The sequence below is a fragment of the Bombus pascuorum genome, chromosome 15 (assembly GCF_905332965.1).
Source record: "Bombus pascuorum chromosome 15, iyBomPasc1.1, whole genome shotgun sequence".
Lineage (NCBI taxonomy): Eukaryota > Metazoa > Arthropoda > Insecta > Hymenoptera > Apidae > Bombus > Bombus pascuorum.
The window spans coordinates 6,957,039-6,982,206 of record NC_083502.1 but is presented as its reverse complement, the minus strand read 5'-3'; the positions used below and the strand labels follow the sequence as shown (position 1 = coordinate 6,982,206).

Genomic DNA, 25,168 nt, shown 5'->3' with positions numbered 1-25,168 from the left:
TTTATGCAAACACGATCTCGCTAGAGATCGTTTCTAGAGCAACGTGGTGTAACTGATTGCTTGGTACTTCCCTATGGAAAATCTGCACTAATGTCGGCTTCTGCTAGATTCAAACGTGGTAATTTAGAGATGTGGCGTTAAATTTATAGTGGGTACTACTGGTAATTGGTTTAAGTTCTGATACTTCAGGAAGCGTTCAGCTGTTCCAGTATATTGGCAATATGGTGTTCTAATGGACGTGTGTCGAGATTTGTGGACTGTTTTGTAACGAAGTCTGCGAGGAAGTGAATCAATGATAAGTAGAAATTCCTTATGGGATCCGCATAGTAATTTAGAGAATTTTTGTAAGCTACTGTGTGTCGAACATTATCGTAACAAGGAAACGAAGCAACGACAGATAGAAAGGTAATACTGACTTTTCGTAATCGATTCTGAGTCCCGTGTGGTAATTTCAAAATTTTTGTAGGCTATTGTGTGTTTTATGCGAGACTGATCGAAATTGATGAAACGTTTTATGGGGAAGCTTGCGAAAAAATGAGATAACAATAATTGAAATTCTTCGTACCACACATCTATAGCTTATTGTAGAACTCGTGTGGTGATTCAGAAATTTCTATAAATCATTAGGTATTGAATATTATCAGTACGTAGGTGGTGTTTAGATTACTCTTTGGTACTGAGAATTTATGAAGTATTTTATGGGAATGCTTGTGACGAAGCGAAGTAATGATGATTGGAAAGAACGACGTTGGGTGTCTGTGGATGTTAATGGAACCAATGTGTTAATTTGGGAAACTTAATGGCCCATTAAATACCTATCTCGAAATTCGATAGCATCGAGATTTATAGATAACTTCATTTAAGGTGATCGCGATGAAACACGTATGAATTATTATACATATCTAATTCGGTTATTAGCGACAATTAAAAATATTGTCCTGCCAAAAAACGTCGAACGAAGTATCCCAAGAATTTCAAGTATGTTGGCGTCAGCAACAAACAATAAATTACACTAACAACACAATTTAGAAATGCCTGGAAGCTATTGTGAGTATATTCCGGTCATTTAAAGGTGTAACAATGAAAATTGTACTGATCGATCTAAGTCCATTATTTAAACCAGGATTTTTCCATTATTCCTGCCAGTGTATGGATAACTAATGATTATACTAATTTTGAAGTCTAATGGAATTCTATGTACAAATTACCATAAGTAGGGACGCACATTAATAACTCGCTTGTCTATAAATACTGTTGTATTATAATGCTCAAGTGTTCGTAATGGTAGCAATCAAGATTAACATCACAGACGCTATTTTCGAAAGCCTTTTGCGTTGAGATCCAGGTGTTCTGGACGAAAGAAATGGAAGAAAATCGTTCGGAAAGTTACTCAAGCCTGACTAATGTACGAACGAATCCCAGTAATCGGTAACTCATCTGGTAATTAGTCGAGTCTAAGCTCCGTTTTGAGACAATAATAATTAAGTTATAAATTGTAGGTTACAGACTTTTCTTTTATAACTCAGAACACGGAAAATCTATCAAGGTAACGAATTTCTATTATTACGATCGCTAAATGCATATACTCCGTTATGTAAGAGTTTCCTATCACATAGATTCTTCGTTGTATGGTCCAAAAGCGATATTTTAACGGCTTTGAACCGTTTAATATTACGAGTATAAAAAATAGCAGAGCAAAAAGGATACTATCATATATTTATAAGGTATTAGTTAAGCTTCTTTGAAGTATCGCTACATGTAGCATATCCATTAAAAATTGGTTATTCTATTAATTAAGTTGTTAAAATCAAGGTGAAAATTCTGAATGAAAAGGAAAATCGACGAACCTGAGGTGTCCCGCGCGACTCTCAATCCTTCAGGATCCTCTAGGTTCTTTCAGCTGTTGTTCTCCCTGGGGATGTTCTCCTCGACAGAACGAGCTATCTGCCCCTGGAAGCACGCAGGATCTCGCGCATGTTACCGCACCGGACTCCCTCACAACGTGCACGAGTCATTCTGTGACACCCGCGAGTCCCTCATCACCGTAATCGATCCTCGAAACACCATCCAAACCTCTGTGATCCGTACCTGGATATTACCTTCTATCCACCTGAGTATCGTCACGAGTAAACACTTTCTCCCCTCCCCTTTCTCTCTTTCTAACTCTCTCTCTCTCTCTCTCTCTCTCTTCCTCTCTCTCCCTTGCGCGCTCTCTCTCTCTCTTTCTATCTCTCTTTCTCTCTCTCTCTCTCTCTTTCTCCGCAAACACGAAAATAACCGCGATTGCACAGAACACGTCGACGATTATTTCTTCGAGTCACGAATTCCTACTGCGGCACGTGCCACGATCGGTTTCCAAACACCTGGAGGCCGACTCTGGATCAAGACTCTAGCAGCTAGAGTGTCTTGCGAGCTACGGTCGATTCCATGTATTTTAGAAAAAAGACGATGATTTCGTTAAAGGACGAAGCTTGATGTCTTGGTACCATAGACCGTATTACATGGACCATTTATTACCTATCACTTTTCAAGAATCTTTTTCAGAATTAACGGAGAACGGTAAGAGCACTGGTGAATGGGGTTGGAGGTAGATGAGAATGGGGAAGGGAACGCGGGAAATTCAAGGTTTCGAGTGCACGAGGGAACACACACGGGTGAAGAACACACGTCGAAGATTTGTCAACCTCGCTCGGTGGAAGCGGTCGTCAGACTAAAGTCGTCGTTCCACTGGAAACCGAGTACGTGCATGGCTTTCTTATCCCTCCTGTCAGCTCGAAATCTCTTCCTTCTCTCTCCTGCTCGGCTGGTTTCGTCGAGTTTCTCTGTTGCGCTGAGGACAGGCCCGCTCGTTCTCTCCCTCTCTACGCGGCTCTGTCACTCGGTCCAGAGTGGAGGGGAAACCGAGTCCAAGGATACGGTGGACAGCCAGGAAAAATTATTCGGACGCTTTGGAAACGGGGCTTTCGACGTCCATCGAGCTCTCGTCTGTGGGTTAAGAAAATTGGCAAGTTTCTTTAGGGTATAGGCATTTTTCAGGTATTTTTTTTTTAGAGCTCAACTTCTTCAAATTTTACGGATCGAAAATGGTCACTTTTCGTGACCCACGCGAGGATCACACGAAGTGTCGAATTGCTGTCGACAGTTGATAAGCGATTCAAAGTTGATCTGATGCATAGCGGGTGCGATAAGTATTTGCACGAACATTGTGACTCAATTTCTAAGTACCTAAAATAAAAATTGATAAAATGACAGAAAAGATGGGATGACATTATTCGAGGATTGAAAAGGGTTGTATTAAATATTAAGTAGATTTTTAATAAAAATATCAAAGCACACCGTTGACTGTCACAAATAATCGTAAATCAGTCCTTTAACTCCTTACGAAATAAATTAGGTGTTATCTATAAATCAAAATAAAATAATTATTTTATCCAGCGCATGTACGTCATAAAATCGTATTTATTTAATGATATTTTTTACGATCCTGATTTCATTACGAAAGTACTTTTTCACAATTTTTAGGATCATCGTTTCCTTTGAACAGGAATAGTAGTACAATTTTTGATAGTTGATTATGAACGTAGTTTCTTCGTAGTTTCAAGAAGTGTTACCCAAATTCAACTGCAATAAAAATAATATTTTCTTTCGTGAATATGGAGAAACGTAAAAGGAACTCGTTATTCGATATAAATGTAGCAGAGTGCAATTCTAACACCTCGACTTGTTAGAACATTAACCTTGGAATAAAAAGAATACATTAACTTGAAAGGAACTGTATCTGCATCCACTGCGATGGAAAGTAATTATCGATCAAGATCGAATTCTCAAAAGGAAGAAAAATTGGCTACGTGTAAAAATAAATGAAAACTTGTAAAGTCAATAATAAATCACGAGAAGAGAATAAAATCGTTTTCCTCGTATTAAAATTGGAATTTTCACTGTAATAAATATTGCCAAAAATCGTTAACTAATTTGTCACGCGCTAACCACAGCTGCTCGATGCATAACGAGGTGAAAGAAGAGAAAGGCCGGATTAATGTATCGCCCTGTAACGCAGTGTAACATCCTGTAACTTGCATGTACAATGGCTCATAAAAGTATTCAAATACGTAACCGTAGAAAATTTTTCCGAAACTTTTTTCGTCGATACTTGCAGCCGCTTAGGGTTTAGCCGTCGTACGTTCAATTTCAGATCTAATTTAACACTGTATATAAAAATAATAATATTGTTATAAAATAACACGATACAGTGGTTTTTGTCTCAACACCTACTATATCATAGATAAAAAAATGTAGGATCTCGTTTAAAAAATTTTGTTTGGTCTTAAAATCCTCTCCACCACTTTACCCACGCAAAAATTATTTATACCACATAATGTCTCTTTTTGTTATCATATAACTTTCAAATGGTCCGCGAGGTATTCCAACTTTCTCGTCTAAATGTAACAGCCATATTCAACGTTAGGAAGATTCACGATAAAAGTATGAAATCTCATTATCGTGACGTTAACGTATAATCGGAATATTCGTGTGACTTTTTACGCGAAATAAATGTCGATCGTGGGATGAATATCGCATCGAGAGTCTCATAATTCGGAATAGGGGTAGTTTTAGGGCTAAATGCGAACTATAAGTGTTCAAGTACTTTGAGAAGCCTCTGTATATGAAAACAGGCTCCAAGTATTCGCGAAGCGTGATTTTGCGACTGTAATTTCGTACTCGAATCGGTATCTCCTCCTCTGCTTGGAAACTTTCTACACGGAGCTACCTTGAGGGATCGAGAGCAATTGAGATATAGATTAATCACCTCTAAAATGTATTAACGAAATCGTCAATTATAGTGGGTGGGCGTGGTCATAGCGATCTTTTTATTCCGTGCTTACGAGACAGATGTGGTAATTCGAATTGTTGGGCCCTGAAATTAAAAGTTCCATCGAGCTTTGTACCTTTATTGCCTAACAAAACTCATATGCTACGGTTTCGTATTTGAAATCACGTGTTTCTATGGTATAATAACGAAGCTATCGAATTAGCAATCTTCTGATCAATCTGCGCGAAAAGAAAACGACGTAACAAACGAATTAAAATTCTAAAAAATTGCGATTTTCCAATTAATCCACGTGGAGAGTACCAAATTCTAAAACAATCAAAGTTTGCAATTTTTCAACCATTCCACTTGAAAATTTCCAAATGATAAGAGAGCTTCGTTAACATTATTGGCTTGTACCGTTCTACAGTCGCGAACGCATACGCAATGCGTATGATTGATTGACCGAAGAACAAAGGTTCTCGGGCGACGAAGAAAAAAATTCGATCGCACGGCATTGAGATAGCGGGTTGGAATTCCTACTTTTCCCCGTGCTGTTGTACGAGAACGACACGAAAATAGAACAGACAGGAAGGCGGAGAGAAAGAGAGTGCCGCAACGAGAGCCCCCAGAATCAGCTGAGAAAAGTGCGAGGGAAAAGTGAGCTGGATGGCCTTCGCGACAATTCACTCGTTACCTCTTGTTTCAATTCGCGCCGTTCGAATTCACCTCCGCCGGCGAAGCCAGCCGGCTTTCCGTCAATTCTGACCGATCGATTCGAAAGCTACCGCCTCCTGACCATTTTTGGACAAAGCTACATTGCTTAATAAACACGCAATATCTCATAATTAAACCGTGAATATTCATGCAAATTTGTATTTTTGCGAACACACCTATGGAAATGGTACCTAAATAGAAATTTCTCATCGGCTAAATATTATAACGAATGCTCCGAGTGTCTTACACATTTCTCTATATTATATGTATCTCCTGCGTTTTGGCACGTTCAAAAAAATAAATGCACAAAGATCCTGTCTATTCGTAACTAGACTGCGGCGATATTTATGCAACGATTTATATTTTGATGAATGTAATAAATTTAATAAACGGAACTGGGGTAGGAAATTCGCCTACTAAAAGTTGTAACGCATAAAAATTCGCGGTATATACATAGGAAATTCGGTGCTAGTCTAATCTATGCCAATTAGGAGTCTCCGTCAATTTTTCTTTATCTAATTAATTAAACAAATAATCGATATTCTACGGTGGAATGTCACAGACACGAAATCCAACTTGCTGCAACGTATCTTTAAGGAATACGACCGATCGAAGGCCAATGGAAAGAGAAAAACTGGTCGGTTTTTGTTGTTAAATCCTAATCGATGTAAATCTTCGCACGATAATGAAATTTATGAATGCTCGATCAAGGAAGTGAAAGGTTTTATAGGAATGGAAACTGAATTCTTTCGTAATTGGTCAAAGATGCATCTGTGCATCGGATGGATCGGAAAGATCACAAGGGAATAAGAGCGTGGGTAAAGGCGGATCTCGAGCGTGTCTGTTATCGATCCTGCTAGACATCCATCGATCGACCAACGATCTTCACATTATTCAGGAAATTCTTAACTTCTTAACGATATAAGAGATAAGAGTTTTAATTCTAAGGTGCAAAATCCAATTACGATCGTTTCTGAAACTTTAATTTTTCTGAACCGATCTCTTCTGCATAACGCGATCGAATTAATCGAATCGAAGAAACTCCATTTCGCGATTGCATCCGCAGCTATAAAGAAGGAAACAATTCTCGGGATACGTAAACTAAAAAAAGAAAAAAGAAACATGTAACACCTTCGATCACTGCGAAGGAGAAGATAATAACTCATAATTATTCAGGATGTAAAATTGCCCGCCATTATTCTATCAGTTGTGTGATTTATTTCAGAAACGTGTTGATATTCTGATATTATTTCGTCGGTGTTATCAACTTTCCTGCAGATCTGTCGACACCGTGATCAAGCCCAATTAAGACGACTGTAACGTAATTAAAATATCGAGTGGCGTGACCGTTCTAATTATTACACAAAGCCGATCTTAACTCGGCTAATGTCTGCAGTGTGAAAAGAATCCGATCCTTGGTGGCTGCAGAAATCGGTGTTCTGGCATACGACGATCGTATTAAAGCTGGCAACTGGCAGAGAAAGGCGGCCACCCACTGCTTACACAACGCTTTGCTCCAGTTATTAGTATGTGACTCTTTCGCGGGTCGGCCTGACGAACCGTGGATCGACAGGATTGTCATCCATCTTAAAGAACGTACACAGTGACTCAGGAGCACCAAGTTTCTACTTGTAGACTGAGAATCATCCTAACTCTACGTTGATTTATAATCATTAATTAGGAATATAAATTAAATTCCAAACTAACAATCATAGTAATTAATTATAGGAATATGCAATGGCAAATTCATACTTTGTAAAAACTAATCTATCGTAACTAATTTTTGATCGCCCGATTAAACGAATTTCACACTAACAAATAACTCGATTAAGTTAAATCCCAGACTAATCTCCCACTCGCCAGACACCAATGATCGATTATTGTCGATTCATCGACTCTAACAAGAGAAAGGTACGAGTTAAGGCAAACCAAATTAAAACGTTTCTAGTTTCAATTAAATCATCAAAAACGTTGTACTATCCGCCCCGCGTGAAATTTCAATGTCATCCGGGCGATTGATTAATGAACGTCGTCGTGGCCGATGAAAGTGTTATCATTTCACAATGCCACGTAACAGAGGCTGCCATTGTCAGGCTGGTTATCTACGTGCTACCAGAACTGACTGCCACAACAATACCAGACAAGCTATGGTCTCTGCATAATATTAACTCTCTGTCTCTCTGTCGTAACTTTATTATCGGCTGGCCTGCCTACAAATATCGTTGACCCATAGAAAACCGTTCATAATTACCGCGGACACCCGCAATTTCCGCCTCAACCCTTCGTTCCGTTCGAATAAGAATTAATTCGCCGGGAATAAGCCGTTTTATGGGGGAGACCGGCGTTTTCCAATTTTCCAATTTGCATACAAAGTTAGGATTTCCGTCAGGATCTCTTCTCGAGAAATATAATTGTTTGTAATATTTTATAATTTGAATGCTTCTCGTTGTTTGCCTGTACTGTTTCGTTAAATTATTTCTTCGCCAATAACACGCATCAAAAATTTGATCGATAGAACGACGCGGTCGTTTGCTTACGCAAAAGCGTTTTGCAATTTAGTCGCAGAGGCTAACATCGAATACGTGCGACGAATTAAATCACGCATATTCGCGAATAAACAAAATATGGAAATAAAAATTTCTTCGATCACGGGGTTTGTTCGAACGAAAGTACGATCGATCGAACGACGAGTTTAAAATGCAATTTACAGACGGCGCACGCGAATCGCCGAGCAGTTAACCTTTGATAATTATCGAACTGAAACGCTTCCGTCGAGAAAAATCCTCTAAATGTCGCTGGCCACTCTCTCCCCCTTTTATCGCAACGTTGCATCAGTGATTACGTGTTGGTCGACCGATTTTTCTCCAATGTGAAGGCAAACTGATTTACAATTAGCCAGATATTCGCGCAGCATTTTCTTCTTTTATATTACCGAGACAGGTACGAATTAGGAAAATGTGAAAGTAAAGACCAAGTGTAATCACGCGTTTTTGTCGCTATGATTGATATTTTAGCACTCCAGTCGATAAGGCAATTTCGTAAATTATTCTAGAGAATAGAATATATAGAATTGCGAGAAAGTTTGAAATTTTTGCATCGAGAATTTCATGCGAAAGACACGTTGTGTTCATCGATCCATTGAATTAAATTTTCAACTCCAATTTTGATTTCCATTCTTTTTACGTTCCAGAAAAATATTCAGCTGTCTGGAAATTTTTCGCGGAAGCATTATCCACTTTCTATAAAAATTACATTGAATCTATATATATACCCTGCACGACAAATTTACAAATAATAGATAATTTCTTACTACGTCGACTCTCTCTCTCTCTCTCTCTCTCTCTCTCTCACCGTCTTTGTTAAACATTGAAATTTAAAGATACGTTCAAAACGAGAATGATTGCGTGCAAACGCATCGAGGGATTGATAATTTCAACAAATACGAAATAATCTGCGCTGAAAACGCGATGGCGCACGTGTGGCCTATAGTATCACAGTGTCGAGCAATTTACCGGTCGGCTCCGGAGGAAAAGGCCTTGCAAATGTCCCTTGCTCTTTTCTAATCATATTAGCATATCTAGGTGAACCGTGGCTCCCAAGAGTGATTGTACAGATAGGCGATACCAGAGGCCATTTCCTTTTATCGTTCTCGTAGACAGAGCGACAAATGCCGCCTAACTGCCACGCGGATATGTGACTGTCGTAAGGGGCTCTCCCACTCGTTTCGCGCCACGTATAACTAGCCTCGGTTTCTGCAGATACAGCGGATCTCGTTCCTGTTTTGCAAGCTGTTGTAGAGATCCGCGATCGATCTAACGATCGTCTGACAGATTAATTCCCCTGATTCACGGAAAGAGGATCCTTCAAACGACACAAACGGGTCTGACGACTACATTTGCCTATTTACATTCGTGAAATATGGTCAAGATAATTAATGACGATTTAAGTAACTTGGTATTAGTTCCTAGAATTCGTATTAATTCTTTTATGTTAATTTTCGTACAGGATTCATAAGATGAATTTATCTGGTAGATTCCTTCTTAGTTTTGAATCGAGTTTGGAAAATTGGTATCCAATAAACGAAAGATACTTTGCGCCATTGTTCGATGATAATCATTTTGATAGTGTTACATAGACAATATTATCCCCCTCCCCTTCCCTCTCATCCCCCCCCAAAATCCCACAACGCATAAAAGTAATACACCGAGGAGTCCTGTTTTGCGGCCAAGTTTCAGGACAAAATACAACACACACAAGAATACACAAAAATCACGCTCCAATGCGACTTAAACCCAAAAAACAAAAAAATAAACGCAAAAACCGAAAATCCACGACACATATTAGACCATGGCTACGTCGTACCGACGCGTATCGGTACTTTTGCCTAAACACACTATACTCAAATTCATTGTTTATTGTGAATCTCAAATATTGGCTAAATAAACTATTTAAAAAAAAAAAAAAACATAGACAATATTATACCTTCAGTTAAATTAAAATACAACCTTTGAACTTCATATGGGAAAGAAAGAAAATAACCGCGTTGGTATTTAAAATGTGATATTTATTGGACTTTTAGATATCCAGGGAAAATGAGTAAAAATAAACACACCATACTATTTCCAATGTGATATTCGTATAAGGAAAAGAGTTTGAAACTTAAACTCATCCGTCAATGATTTAGTAATGGAAATCGAGGAAGAAGATTCGTTCATTTGCCGATAATAATCATAAATCACCGACCAAATTTGACAATTACTGAAATAGATCCGCAGCGGGTTACCTAAGAGCCAGTTACCCAACGTAGCTCTCCTCTTCCTACACTTCGCTACTTCATACAGATCGCAGAAACGCGAACCCATTAATTTCCTCTCCGTAGTCGCGAACAGACCCGCGCGGAACGTAAGTTTCCAGGCCGAGCAAACGGCATTAAATTCGCGATTTATCATCCTGAAATCGTATCCTTTCACAAAAGACCTAACCTAAAATTAATCCTCCCATCGGGCCAATTAATCACATCTGGTACGTTTCAGTGTAACGCTTCATTGCACGAAAAATTGACGTATCGATGTCCATACAAACCGTACAATGCGTCTCATAACTACAAAACCACCCTAAAAAATTTCCACTTTTACGCGGTATGTATTATACAATCGACTTTCGTGAAAACAATGACTCGTATGGTCGAGAAAGTTTATCATCTTCTCTTGACCCTCCATTGACTCCATTATATTTTGTAAAATAATTGAAACAAAATAAGCATCATGGGCTCAAAATGATCAGTTGTCAGTTATCGTTTTGTAGTTAGAAAAGTGCAATTTTTCTATGAGATCGTAATTCGAGGACCAGGGCCTGTACTTGCAATTATCTGGAAGTATATAGTACATTAAGTTGGATTTAATAATGATTAAAATTGAATCGAATATTATGCAAAAATTGAAGGTTTCGAGCGATGTTGCAGTTGCGAGATACAGTGTATTGGACTAAATATACCAGTGAATGAAGAGAATTACGTCAGTAATCGGTAGAACGGCGCCATTTTGGGTGCTCGATTACGCCATTTTGTGATCATTTATAGGATAAGCGAGAATTTCGGAGGGCACGCGCGTGAGATAATAAAAGGCTCGTTGAGTAAAGCGTCGAGTCACTTTAGAAGGGAGAGAAAAAAACGAAAGAAAAGCGTGTTCCAGCGCGAAAGTACCGAGAAACCGTGACTTTTTGCGCTCGATGTGTTTTATTATGTAACTTGTTCTTTCGATTTACGCGAGAACCGTTTATTTCTCCTCTGCCTTCGACATCTGGCTAGCAGATCGACGGCGGATTCTCTTTCCAGAGGCTGGTTAATTGAAAGATCGCGTATCTGATAGCTCGGACACGCGGCGTAACACGAAAGATGGATTAAATTAAACGATTAACTTGCTAGTTTTCAGCCGTTTCAGAGATTTTCGTACAGACTGTAATTGAGTTTTATTGATTTTATCGAATTGAGGATTAAACAACAGCTGGACTCAGAGATCGAAGGCAAACAGCTATGACTCAGATATTCACGACAGTTTTTCACAAAACATCCAGAACCTGTCCTAATTAAAAAAGATTCCATTAGATACAAAAGTCTGTTCACTGTCACGGAAGCTATCACCGCAAAGCACGACTAATTAACAAAAAACTCGGAGCCATAAAACAACAGCTTGCAGTTCACGCAACGAAAAAGCGATTCCCTTCACTAAAAATCCGGCTTCGATCCGCTTAAATCTCAAACCAACCGGAGCAACGCTGTTATAATTATAACACACCAAAAAGACAACCAAAAAAAGTAAACTAATTGGGAGAAAAATCAGACGTAAGAAAAAAAGAAATCGCTGGCGAAATTTTCTTGGGAACGAGAAGAAAAATTGCGAATAAAAGATTTCGAAGAGGAATAATTTACGACTAACGATCGAATTTTGAAATCGCCACACCCATACCATTATCACGGCTACCTTGAACCTTGTTACAATTCTACGTGATTTATAATACCAGGGCGGTTTAATTGACCTTTATATTACGTTATTTCACAAGTAATGTCGCCTCTTATTTTACACCTTTAAGCGCTAAGTTAATGTCAAACGGTAAGTGTCAAAGCCAATAGTTACGTAGCAACTAGAAAGAGTACAAAAATATAAAATACAATTGAACGTGCAATTTGCAACAAAAAGTTTTCGAGAAAGTTTGTTGAGACCTTAGACTGTCCGGCTGGGTGAGACAATTTTGCAAGGACTTCGCCTGAGGGCTGACCATATTAGGTCATCCACTTCACGCATTCTAGAGCACCCACGCCACGTTTCACGACCCTAAATCATTGTTATCAATTAATCAACACGTTTGACAATCCTGTAGTCGTTCGACCCCCGTGGTGAACGAAATCTAAAACGAAAGGACAGTCCTTTCGAACAGCATACCTACATTTCAGATAGTGGACGTAGTTTCTGAACTATTCGTGATTTCTTAACAATATTTATATTTGTCCAAACTAAAAAAACAAGCTGAACTAAACAGGTGCAATTTATTTTCTAAATTAAAGATATGATTGCATTCTAAACATGCAAAGAGAAAGATAACATGAAATAAAGTACTCCTATAAAAGGATGACATATCCGAGGTAATGATACATTCGTTCGTGCTCCCCGAGATCCATTTTCTGCATATTCTACATTTTTGTATCCGCGTTAAATATCTCAGAACAAAAAGGTCGAAGAATTTCTACCAACCGTGGCTCATTATTCCCCGAGTACCGATAATAGTCTCATAATTTAAAATCGAAATACGTGTTTCACCCTTGCTACGCGTATTACAAAAGAACAGTCACCTTTCATCGCCTGTTCCAGGCGAACTAACAAAAAAAAAAAAAACCGAACAAAATTCTTCGCTACCATTAGAGGGAACATATTTAGAATCGACGATTTCACGAAGGACCGTTCTCAGGACTTTTACTCCGGGCTTCCTTTCGTCGGTAGCACGGCAACAAAACGCTCCAGTTTCGATAAAGGGGCGTTGAGCAACCGATAATGACCGCAACCGAGTTGCTAGCATGGCACGGCTACCTGAGAACAATCGTATGCGTGCAATTTTCTGTTGTCTCACAACCGAACGAATCTCAGTGAACAATCATCTGGTACGAAAATATTCTAAACATTTAAAAAAATATTTTATTTTTTAAAATGCTTCAAGTCAAAGGTTTTCTTACCTATTATTGATTTAGTTACATGTAATGTAAGAAGAACTTATAATTCTTGTATCACATATATATAATTTTTAATTTCAGCCCTAAACGTTTCTTTGTCACTGTGAGACGGAATAACATTGACACTATACATATAGTCCCATACAACAAGACAGGAGGAATGGTTATAAAAGAAGGGATGATCGTAGAACAAGAAAACTGTTATCATAAATTTATATGGAAGCGTGTTTTGGAAAACGAATAGAACAAGGGTACTACTCTCCTCATTTTCAACTATCGTAAAATAAAAAATATTTATTCAAAGATATTATACAGAAGATACAATCAATTTATATCAAATATAATTTTTATGCAGTAAATGAAAAGCTTAATGTACTTAATTAATCCTTAAATATAGCTTTAATTCAAATTTGCAGTGTTATTTATATTTGATAAAGTGTAAAATAGCTTTGCACATATTTTTAATAGATATTCATTACTTACAGCGACGCAAATTTTTTCATTAATTTATTTGTTTGAGCTAAACCTACCTATCTTTTATATTGATAATAACCTGTAAAATTAATAATTTTTTATGTTATATAGATTTATATTTATTCATAGATTATGAATTACAATAACTAGCTAAACTACTGGATGTTCCACACTCACTTTTCCTGCAGATTTACGATTAAGAATAAAGTCCAATGCATCATTTACTTTTGGTAATCCAACTGTTAATGAACAAGTTGGTTTAATTAGACCCTCTTCGATAAATTGTAAAATATTATCCCCTGCTTGTCTAGTTAAAAAAATATAAAATTAAAATAAACTACTTCGAAAAAATGTAAACCTAATCGCTAAATTGTCCTACAAATTTTGTTAATAATTTTATGAATTAAAAATAGTTCCTATTGTAGCTGATAATTCATAATAATTATCATTCTTATCATAATTCGATAACGGTTTTGAATGGTTCGTTAAAGAACAAAATTTATGGGACATTTTAGTTTAAAGTTATTATACCGATATGACTCAGGCTTCTTCTTCCTATATTGCCTCAAGTTGAATCCACTGACGGAAAAGCCATTCTTTTGCGTATCAGAGTCACTAGATTCTACAGTTACTGCTGAACCAGCGATTATTACTCTCCCTTTATAATAAAAACTAATATTTAATAAACTGGCCTACTTAATTTAAATAATTAGCGCTATTTCTAAAGTACTTATGTACCTTCACGGGACAGGTGGTGTAACACAACTGCAAAATTATCATCACGCAACATATCTTTTATAGTAGCTTCACCTTTGTAAATATTAGTAAAACTAGAAATACAACACAGTTTCTAACATTGCTTTTAACTTGACCTTGCACGAGAATCATTTCTCCTTAAACTTACCAATTTAACACTTTTTTAAAATATTCACCATCTGTGTCATCAAAGATTTCTTTGATATCATTATCTGCAGCTATCTCTTCGATTTGTTTCAATAATGTTTTATCTTTATATTTAAAAGATGCAAGCACACCTTTTTCTCTAGCAAGAGCTGCACCATCTTCAGTAGCAGAAACGCTAATTACCTGAATTAATAGTCATCGTAGACAACTACTGACTTAAAATGAGAATTGCCTATCCATGTTCGTGTTTGTAAAGTTTTATTACCAGAAATCTAACCTGAGCTTTGAATACATTTGTTGCAAGATCAACTGCAGCTAATCCAATGTCGCTTAAACCCACGTTAATTAATATCATATCTCCTTCTTGAATGCTAACGTTTCTTTCTAATGCCATTAAAGCTGTAATATAATCATCGAGTAAACCCACTGCATCAACAGATTTCACCTCTGATGGTACTTTCCAGATATCCTACAAGTCTCTGATATAGTGAAATACAAAAACAAGCGATTGAGTAAAAGAAACTCGCTTACATTAACATCCGCTATGCATTGTTCCGCTAAACCTCCATAACGGTCTTTGTTAAGAGCAATAATTTTATCCCCAACCTTATAACCTTGTCCTTTAGCTTCTTCCCCAACTTGAATTAATTTTCCAATAAACTCATAACCAAGAACCATGGGCAAAGTTGGTTCAAATGTATACATATTTTTTGTCAATAACGCATCTGATGCATTAAGAGCGCAATACTGAACATCTACAAGAACCTGCCAATGCAAAGATACTACAAGCTTTACCTTTCAATGAATATTCTATTAATTTATACCAATGAATTACATAAAAAAAGATATAAGGCACTATATATTTTATATAGAATATTTACATGAACATTTATAGAATAATTACAAAAAGAATTAAGATAAAATACTAAATTACTTTTGTTTATTAACTACCCAAACTTTACGATAAAAACTAATATATAATTTGCTAATAGTGCATAGAGATATGATACCATTATTTCTTTCTCAATTAGAAAGTATAAATGTAGCATAAATATAGTTGAATCATAATTTACAAATGTAACACAAAATTGTTTACTATGGAACTATCATGCTTAAACCATTTTTTCTGAAATAATATTAGCAACAAAAAAAGATTTTATACCTTTTCTTTCTCATTGTGTGTACAAAATTCCTACTCCTTAATTATACAAATAATGTTAACATTATGTACATCGTATTGTGAAATATACAAAACATTTTACAATTCAGAATATCACAATCAAATAATCAATTGAATTATTAAAACAGAAAATTGAAAGTACATGGAAATATGACACAGAAATATTCTCATATCTTTGAAAATGTTAATCTTTACATGACAAACTTACTTCATTAGCTTGTAATATTTTAGGAGGATCAACGTTTTCTAAAACGAAGCGCTCGGAAAATTTCTTCAAAACAGCGGCAGAAATTCTACCATGTTCAGAAGCCGGGATGCCACTTTTCGCATTCTCTTCTAGGTTAACGGACTTGTCATTCGCGATAGAACCAAACCTAACAATTTTCGAACGCGTCGACAATTTCTTCAAATGATTGCCACAAAAATCCGCGAAGATTTTTCTCCCTATCACCACCGACATTTTCTATTTTTCTAAGAAAATTCAAATTGTTATTCGAAATGCAAAAACAGCACCCACGCAGAACTTTATGAAGTACGAATGCGCATGCGCGACTCTAATTTAATATCGAATTCTAAAGTTTAAATATCGATGAGGCGGTAAAATCGAACTGAAACGCCTCTGTATCGATATTTTGAATTTTTTATGAAGAAAATTCAAATCTTCCGCAGTTAAATGTCGGCCGTCGCGATTTCAACCACCGTTTCGTTCAAAGTGTTGTTTGATAATCGAAAAATTAATGTGATAAAACTATTTAGTGCTAATGTGTCGTGATTGAATCCTGTAGTGATGATCCTGGACCACATAATTTTCTCGATTTGCAGCTTTCAACTATTTCTAGACCACAATATTTGAAACAGGTCAGTGATAGAAAATTTCTTCCATTGAATCGCCATTATTCAAATATGAAATATTATGCGCGTATCTACGCTATCGAATTATTGGACTTTCTTTATTAATTATATTAATTGTTCAATATGCTTCGTATCGTGTGAGTTATTGATAACAACCTCCTTGTTTAGACTGTTTGATATATATTTATTTTATGTATAATATTTTTAGTCGTAGGGTAAAGTCAAATTATGAAATGCTTGCTGATATAATCTATCAATATAATATACGTGCATCGAAATATTTCGTATGTTAGGCCTTTTTTTCTAAAAATGATAACTTTTGTAAACACTGTGGAGCACAGCTTATTTATTATTGTAATGATTATTCTGGATGGTTCACCTGTGACTCACACGGTCTGGATTATAGATAACGAAATTCGTATGGTACGAAACGTTAATTCAATATGTCCTCCTTTGAATTCTATGTATTTATTATTAGACTGCGAATCTTTGCATACATTTATAATTACATCAAATATCTAAAGCAAAGTACTTATTATGATATAAAATAGATAAAACAAATTTTTATCTATGTTCGATTTTTTTAGTTATATTTTTTTATTAGTTACTTGTATTTATATAAATTATAGTTAGTTATATGTATATATGTATATAAAAATATGAATTTGCAGAAACATTCGCAGCCTATTTATTACAATATATATATTTTTTTTTTCTTAAATAATATGAGGATTTTATATTATGTAATTTTTATACAAAATAATTGAGAGATATAGAATATATGTATAAGAATATATATAGAATAGAAGTATATGTAATATAATTAATAACTCACCTATCGCCAAATGTATGAAAGATGCAAATTTTGACGAAATTTCCGAGGCTGTTAAAGGAGACTGTTTCAGTGAAAACGTCGTAGAATCCATAGTTAAAAATCTACTATGAAATAGAAGAGAACGCAAATGAATTAAAAGAAAGTAGAAATAGGATAATTCTAACTTAACATACTACTAATTAAAAAATTCTCACTTTTCACGCTCTTGTATTATAGTACAAAAAAATTATGAATTTATAACAACATAAGAAACGATTAAAATATTCATAAAATAAATCTTTTCCATTATGCGAATTTTCGTAAATCTTGAAATTTCTAGACTGACAAAAAATTCAATACAATTAGCGAATTCCACGTAAAATGACTAAAAGAGAAAATGAAAAGTTTCGCAATATGACGCAACCTCGACGCGTTCCGTTAGTATAAAACTGACAAAATCACAGCGAATAAACAAAAATAATGTTTACAAACGCAATTGCCTTTCGAAAAATAGCTGAATTATGATACTTGTTCACCATACCTAATAAACAAAATAACACTTCACACGACGCACTTATTTCGTTCGATTTAGTCACTGGATTTAGAAATAGTTTTTAATTGGAAATAAATGAAAAATTTGGAAATAACGCCAAACTTCAACAGGAAGTATGTAGAAGTGTGTGGTAGAGAGTAGTCACAGGACTGTTGCTCCACTGATGTTCAAAAGGGTAGTGATTTGGTCGATTTTTGTTTCTTCTGACAAAGTCAAGCCTCCCCACCAGCTTTCTAGCACAATTTTTTTATTTTTACTTTTTCGAGCATCCCCACTGGCCTGGTCATTTGTTATTGCTTTCTCGCTGGAAAATCATTCTGCTGGCTAAGTTTTTGAAATATAATTGTACCGGAAATTACCATGTCTTTACTATATCAGATGATAATTACTTTATTAAATTAAAAATGTAGAAAAATCTAATTAAAATTTTTTTCATATTTTAAAGCAGCAAAGAAACATATTTTTTCCATTCGCATTCCATTCTAAAATTATTTTCCGAGTAACATATTAATTAACGTAGCTCCTTGGAGTTTAAAGATATTTAAACATTTTATAAAAAAGATTTATTACTTGTCTCCAAGTATTCTTTTTAACTAATTATAGTATAGCTTTATTGGTCATGTAAAAAGGGTAGAATGATAGAGTACAAAGCATTTAACTTTATTTATTGAGCTAATAAGTCGTTGCAACTGATTCTTCTTTTTCAATGAATATTTTAAATGATTGTTCCATGATGATACCTTATAACAGAGTTCATAGTAATTCAATATCTACAAAGAACTATGAGAATTAAGTGCAACATTTATACAATGAACAGAAATATATGTAAAAGTTTCACTTTACATTTTGAATATTAGTTAATGAATGCTTAAAATAAAAATAACATAAAAAGCATATAATGTATCTGTATGTTAATCAAGTGGGATTTAGAGGAAAGAAAATGGAGTGACAGATAGAAAGATAGAAACGATGACATTGTAAGTTTGATTAGATTTATTCATTGACAAATATTAAGTCATGCATTAAACAGTATGGCCAGCCGTACTCATATCTATCACAAAAATGTTAGTTCCACTTAAAAACAAATATAGTCATAGATTTAATGATCGGATTAAAAATAATAAGGCGATGACGAGTATGACTAGTACATGATTATAAAAATAGCGAACTCATTTAAACACATCAGGTTAGTTCGAATAAGGACTAAATTAAAGTTAGAGTATGCTTAAGCAGTACGGGTCTCACTTACTGTCATCTAGTTAAGTGGATTGAAATAAAAGCAACGAAAAGAAGCAAATACATTTAACATAATATAAGTCACAGCGGATATCCTGCTTAATATCTTGGTAGAAAAATTCCTTAAAAAAGATATTCAGAATGCTTATCCATAAACGCAATTATAATATTATCGAATCTACAACAACGATTTATATATTGAATTTAACATACCTAATGACTCTTCATCTTGTAGAAACTAGTTTCAGTATAAAAAATCTCTTAATTTAAAGGCATACGCAATACAAGCGGTATAAAGCATCATTTAAATACAATAACTTATAAAATTACTTGATAATAGTTAATATACTTTCAAAACAAAAACATTAGACATTCTGTGCATCGAATGAACAAAATGGTAAATACATAAATTAATTGTCGCCAAATAAGTATAATGAGCAATAAATATCACATTGAAAACATTCAGACAAAAGATAAAAAGTGATGCTTCTAGGATTGCGTTTGCCGTTTATACAATCACTATTCTTCACAATCTAATAATATCACTTGATCAGAACCTTGGTACCAATCATTGTTGAGAATTAAAAAATCTACCTACATATTACATACAATAAACAATATACGAACACTTTTGTTCCCCTTCCCAATAAACGTTGTTCAAGTGAAAATGCTGGGTCTTTCTCGTTGGTAGCATAGTTGATAGTATACGAACACATACGTCGACATAATTCGTCTACAAATGTTTTTCTTTTTGTTTTTTTTTTCTTCGTTTTTTCCATTTTTACTCTAAACATATCAAATAGTATACTGTGCATTCACATTCATAATACTGTGAATGAATTTCATCTTACATCCTACGCAGAATATTAGGATATTACTGCATTCTTACTTTATGCGCACTCATTGTTGTTGTTAGGTGTACAAGTTCGTTTTTTAGTACAAAAATTCTATTACAAACGTTAGAAAAAGCTATTGTTACTCTTTCATTTTCCCACTTCCTTGCTTGCTTAGAAACTGAAAACTTAATCTATGCTTCTGGAATGCTGTATGAATAATACTTCTAATTTGACATCGATGTATATCAAAAGGTGTCACACGTCTAGATTATTACTCGTACGATCGGCGAAAACTCCTTCGTTTGTTCTTGTGCAAAAATCAGTTCAATGGTTTGGTAGAAATCAGAGGAAGATGTAGCGTGATTTTCTTTCTTTTTAAATAACGACGATGAATGAATTTGCTTAAAGATCATTTCGCAACTTATCTCTTTGTATTGTGCCAATTTTACAAAGTTGTTATATATCAATAAACCCTCGATAAATTAGAATTCATTCCCTATGAAACTCTCGCTCAGTTAACAATGACTACGTTTACATCCCTATGTATGTCTTTCGTATAAGTCATCAAAAAATTGTCTTTACCTGATACTTTCATCGTTATTGTATATAAAAACTACTCAAGTTATAACAAAAGGAATAATAATATATTTATGAGTAAAAATGTTATGACAATATATCTATTGAAACAACGTATCTTTTTTTTTCCTTTTCAAATATTGTGGAAACAAGAGTTAGTTCGAATTTCATAAAAATCCTTCAAATCAATTCTAGAAATATTTGAACTATTATTTAGTGTCTTCTAATGATTTTGCAAGTCTTACGTATATAAATCTGCACCATTTTCTTTTTTCTTTTCCTTACTATAAAGTTTGCAAAAAATTGATCAAATACAAAGAAATCACAAAAATTCCAACTCCGCTCGATTCGATTAATTTTAAACGCGAAATTAAATTAAAGACTAATTAAACTTAAATTCTGTCTAATGATTCGATTGCTTCACCATTTGCGGCTATTTTACACTTTTTTTGTGGGTGATTATAAATGGTTTGCAGAGGTATATGAAGCAATTCCACGATTTCTATAAAATTAGGCTCTGCAACAGAAGAAGTGAATATTTGAATTACTCGACACTGTAATTGTTTATTGCCATATAAAGTATACTCACCGTTTTCCGCTGTGATATATCCGTGTCTAATTAAAAAGTCAAGCGCGACTGGCACCGACGTGGTTTTAAAATGCGAAGACAGTATCCTTTCTAAACATTCGTTAACTGGAAGCAATTCAAAAGTCTCTACCTCTCCATCATTGTTACTTGGTACAAAATCTGGTGGTAGTTCAAGGTCGTATACAAACTCAGTGTTGGGAAACAGACCCCTTTCACTTTCAAAAAACAGAGATACACAGCCGGCACTCTTTAGTTTTGCAATAAGATTATTAGGAATGCTGGCTTCTTCCCCAGCCTCTTTTATAGCTGTTTCATTAATTCCATAGCCAACGCTCAATCCACCACTCACCATGTTATCCCAGTAGCCGGGCCAAGTCTGCTTGTTCGGGCTACGCTTTTGCAACCATATTGATAAACCTTTTACAGGATCCATAACGTATCCATTAATATCAACTCCATATTTGCGAATTCCAAACAAGCCTATAGAGCAATAATTTTTAAGTAAAGAATTATGTTAAACAAATCCAGCTAGATAGATAAAGATGTTAGTAAGATTGTAATTAGTGTACATACATGTAGCAGACCGGTCCATTTTGAACAGTGGTGGAGTATTGAATTCTGCACGTACTTCATAGCATTCTTCTCTCCATCCTCTTAATGCTATAAACTTTCCACCTGCACGCCATTCTTTCAGAACTTCCTCGACTCTAGCACTTCTCTCTGCATATTCTCTGAACGCTGGATTCAGTTGCACATACTCGGGATGTACTTGAAATACCTAAGAAAAATATTTAAGATAGATATGATAAGATTATAGAAACATATTAACAGACATATTATCTATTGTAATTCAATATGCAGAGTTACCTGTGGATAATTCAACAATTCCTTCATTACATCTGGACGCACAAGGCCAATTTGTTGCCCATCAACAACAAAGGCTCTGCATTCACCTGCGTGAAAACCTAAAAAGTATCGTGAATTATTTCATTAATCCAATTATTGACATTTTAGAATAAAATTAGAATTTAGATATAAAATATAAGCAATATGCGAAAGAAATAGGAAATTAAAAAAAATAAAACTGAAAATTACAAAACAATACAAAATTAAAAACATAATATAGTAACATTGTAATCCTATTATAACTTGAAAAAGAGCTGTAACTGGAAAAAAAAAAGAATACCAATAGAATCTCACAAATATTCATCAATATACATTCTATTTATAGATCTGTGTTTAAATTGTACAAGAAACAGATTATAATATAAATCACCTCATAAAGATATATGATACACATCCTTGGTATCTACTTTGATAAGTATACATATAGCAACAATACTCAAAACATTTATTCTGAGGAAAGTAGGGAGAATAAAGATATATATAATGGTAGGAAAAATTATTGTAGCAGGTTTCATGAAAATCATTTATGCTATCCGGGGAAGATAGATACAATGCCTATTAGTTCGCTGAAAATACGTGAAAGAATACACAAGAGACTCGAAATCAATATCTTAGTAGACAGGACGGAAAGCTACGAATTTCTATGCGCTAATCATTACAAAATCGTACAGGAGGCATACAGAGAGGCGAGGCGCCTTTATATGAAACAATTTCGCTTACCTGACAGGTAGAAGCAGTTGAATTTGTTGGCGAGCTTCAATAAACGTGACATCGGTTTCTTATCACTATCCGTCATTATGTTTCGCTGTCGTTAGCCAGCTGTGACAAAAAATCCTAGCATAGAGTATAGTATATATCAGACGCGAGTCTCACGGGATTTCTCCACATCGAGGGGTACAGTCAAGACTGAAATTGTCAATGCGATTCATCCCAACTACTTTTATTTTTCTTCTGTATCTTTTCATAGAATCAGAGATAAGATATCAGATTCTACTTCTTATGTAACTTATAACATACAATATACTTCTTCTATCGCGATAGCAAACAGTAGTTAATAGAGTATATGATCTGTAATTGGTTGAATTGATTTAGAAATTGTACGCAATTTCTTTTTATTGGATATTGAACTTTGTACACTTTTTAAGGATACAATTTTATACAGGCAATTTGTATTTTAAATTTAAATGGAATTATTTATAGTAAAACTGAAGTAATATCATGATATCAAAATTTTTAATGACACAAAAAAGAAACGAAGAGGTTTACAATTTTTAATATGCACATAAGAGTAATTATTGGGAGGAGTAAAGAGGACAATTTTTAATATTTCATTTTAATTATATTTGAGAACAGTTTAAGAAGCTTGCTTATCATTTAAGTATCATACCTGAAACATAACCCTGTATTTCCAATAGATTGCGCTAAAGGCGTGTGGATGCACACTGTGTATTGTGTCAAAATTGTAAATTTGTGTATTTATCAAATTTAACATAAAAAATGAAAGTGAAAAAGGTTGTATTGCACAGCGAAAAAGCGGAAACATCTTCTGAATCGGATTCGGAACACAATTCATCAGACGAAGAAGTAAATACCACTTACATATCAAAATATCTATCATAATCTTTTTCTAACCTTTTTCTTTTCACGTGTATAGTTACAAGAAGCTTATGCGAAGGGTTTATTGAAACCAGGTTTAAATGTCGTAATTGAAAAACAAAAAAAAGAACACAAAAACTGTGTTGTAAGTATAAAGATAATTAATTCTTAAATGTAACTTACTGGATTAATTTTTTAAAGAAAATGACAAAAAGATCATCCTTATAATTGACATTATTTGTAGAACCTTATGAAAAACAAGCTAGAGAAATTTAAACTGGATTTGCCATGGATCGAAAGGTTAGACTTGGTTAATCACCCAGCACCTTTAGCACCAGAATTGGCATTACAAATGCAGGAACAAGAAGTAAGGCGTTCTAAACAGTTACAAGGGAATAAGAAGTTACCACAGTACGAACCAACCGAAGATCCTGTTCTGAATGACTTTCGCAGGGAAACAATGTTTCACAGACAAGCACAGGGTGCTGTTATGGATGCGATCCCACGATTGAAAAAGCTTGGTATTCCAACAACCAGACCCGACGATTATTTTGCTGAAATGGCAAAATCGGATACTCATATGCAAAAGGTTAGACAAAACTTAATGAGACAGCAAATAATAACACAAAGGTCAGAGAAAATCAGACAGCTGAGACAACAGAGGAAAGTAGGAAAGCAAATGCAAATAGAAGCAACTCTGAAAAAGCATGCAGAGAAGAAAAAATTATTAGAGGAGGTTAAAAAATATCGCAAGGGTGTGAGAAAGGACTTAGATTTCTTAGATGACAAAAAGAAACCTCAAGGTAAAACAGTGAATCAGAAGGTAGCGGCAAAGCGGAAAATGAGGGACGCTAAATATGGTTTTGGTGGGAAGAAACGTGGCAGTAAGAAGAACACAAGGGCAAGCTCTGCGGATGTTTCAGAATATAGAAGGCCTTCGAAGCCAGGGAAAGATTTGAAGAGTAAAGGGGGAAAAGTTGGGAAACCTAAACAGAGATTAGGAAAAAGTCGTAGAATACAGATGAAAGCAAAGAAGAGGAGACAATAGGAACAAACTCGATGTAATATGTTTTATACGACTAATTGGCCTAAGCCACGTATTTGTAAAATAATAAACTTTAGCGTAATAAACGACTCGAGATACTTTCTATTATTATTTCTTACCTTTTTATCGAAATATTTCTGGGATCTCGTTCAACAGACAGCAATGAACAATTGCAAACTGGCCTCGACAAAAGAATTTTTGTCGCATACGTAACTACGTTCAAACGTATCGAGCGTGAAAGCACTGAAACGTATGCAAAGAAGGGATTACGTAAAGACGTGTAAAGCGAGAAAATCTTTTTCCCTTTTCAGAGATCTTTTTCAAGTTAGGTAGCACACTGTTTCGTGCTCAATCAAACGCGAAC

The 25,168-nt window shown here is 35.0% G+C and overlaps 3 protein-coding genes across 10 annotated transcripts in view; 1 reads left to right on the top strand and 2 right to left on the bottom strand.

Annotated features, from left to right (window-relative positions):
* The window catches only part of LOC132914422 (FK506-binding protein 5-like), a 66,326-nt gene extending 47,892 nt beyond the window's left edge, over nt 1-18,434 (bottom strand). For 2 of the 8 annotated variants that reach the window (XM_060973504.1, XM_060973505.1), the window contains exon 1: nt 16,010-16,118. In XM_060973504.1, the coding sequence (XP_060829487.1) occupies nt 16,010-16,014 (5 nt within the window). In that variant the 5' untranslated portion in view covers nt 16,015-16,118. Of the gene's footprint in view, nt 1-1,847; nt 2,159-2,517; nt 2,986-16,009; nt 16,119-17,488; nt 17,593-18,008 lie in introns of those variants that run through there. The other 6 variants (XM_060973511.1, XM_060973507.1, XM_060973509.1 and 3 more) reach the window with 6 other exon arrangements.
* A 561-nt stretch (nt 18,435-18,995) lies between these two features.
* Nucleotides 18,996-23,155, bottom strand: LOC132914439 (uncharacterized). Its single transcript, XM_060973569.1, has 5 exons — nt 22,884-23,155; nt 22,125-22,222; nt 21,831-22,035; nt 21,258-21,737; nt 18,996-21,185 (listed from the first exon to the last, which is right to left on the bottom strand). The coding sequence occupies exons 1-5, from the start codon at nt 22,957-22,959 to the stop codon at nt 21,061-21,063; spliced, it is 984 nt and encodes a 327-aa protein (XP_060829552.1). The 5' UTR covers nt 22,960-23,155; the 3' UTR covers nt 18,996-21,060.
* Nucleotides 23,156-23,400: 245 nt separating this feature from the next.
* On the top strand, nt 23,401-24,893 carry LOC132914440 (probable rRNA-processing protein EBP2 homolog). The gene is made up of 3 exons (XM_060973570.1): nt 23,401-23,747; nt 23,818-23,904; nt 24,004-24,893. Exons 1-3 carry the CDS (start codon nt 23,661-23,663, stop codon nt 24,805-24,807), a joined length of 978 nt encoding a protein of 325 aa, XP_060829553.1. The 5' UTR covers nt 23,401-23,660; the 3' UTR covers nt 24,808-24,893.
* Nucleotides 24,894-25,168: the final 275 nt, after the last annotated feature.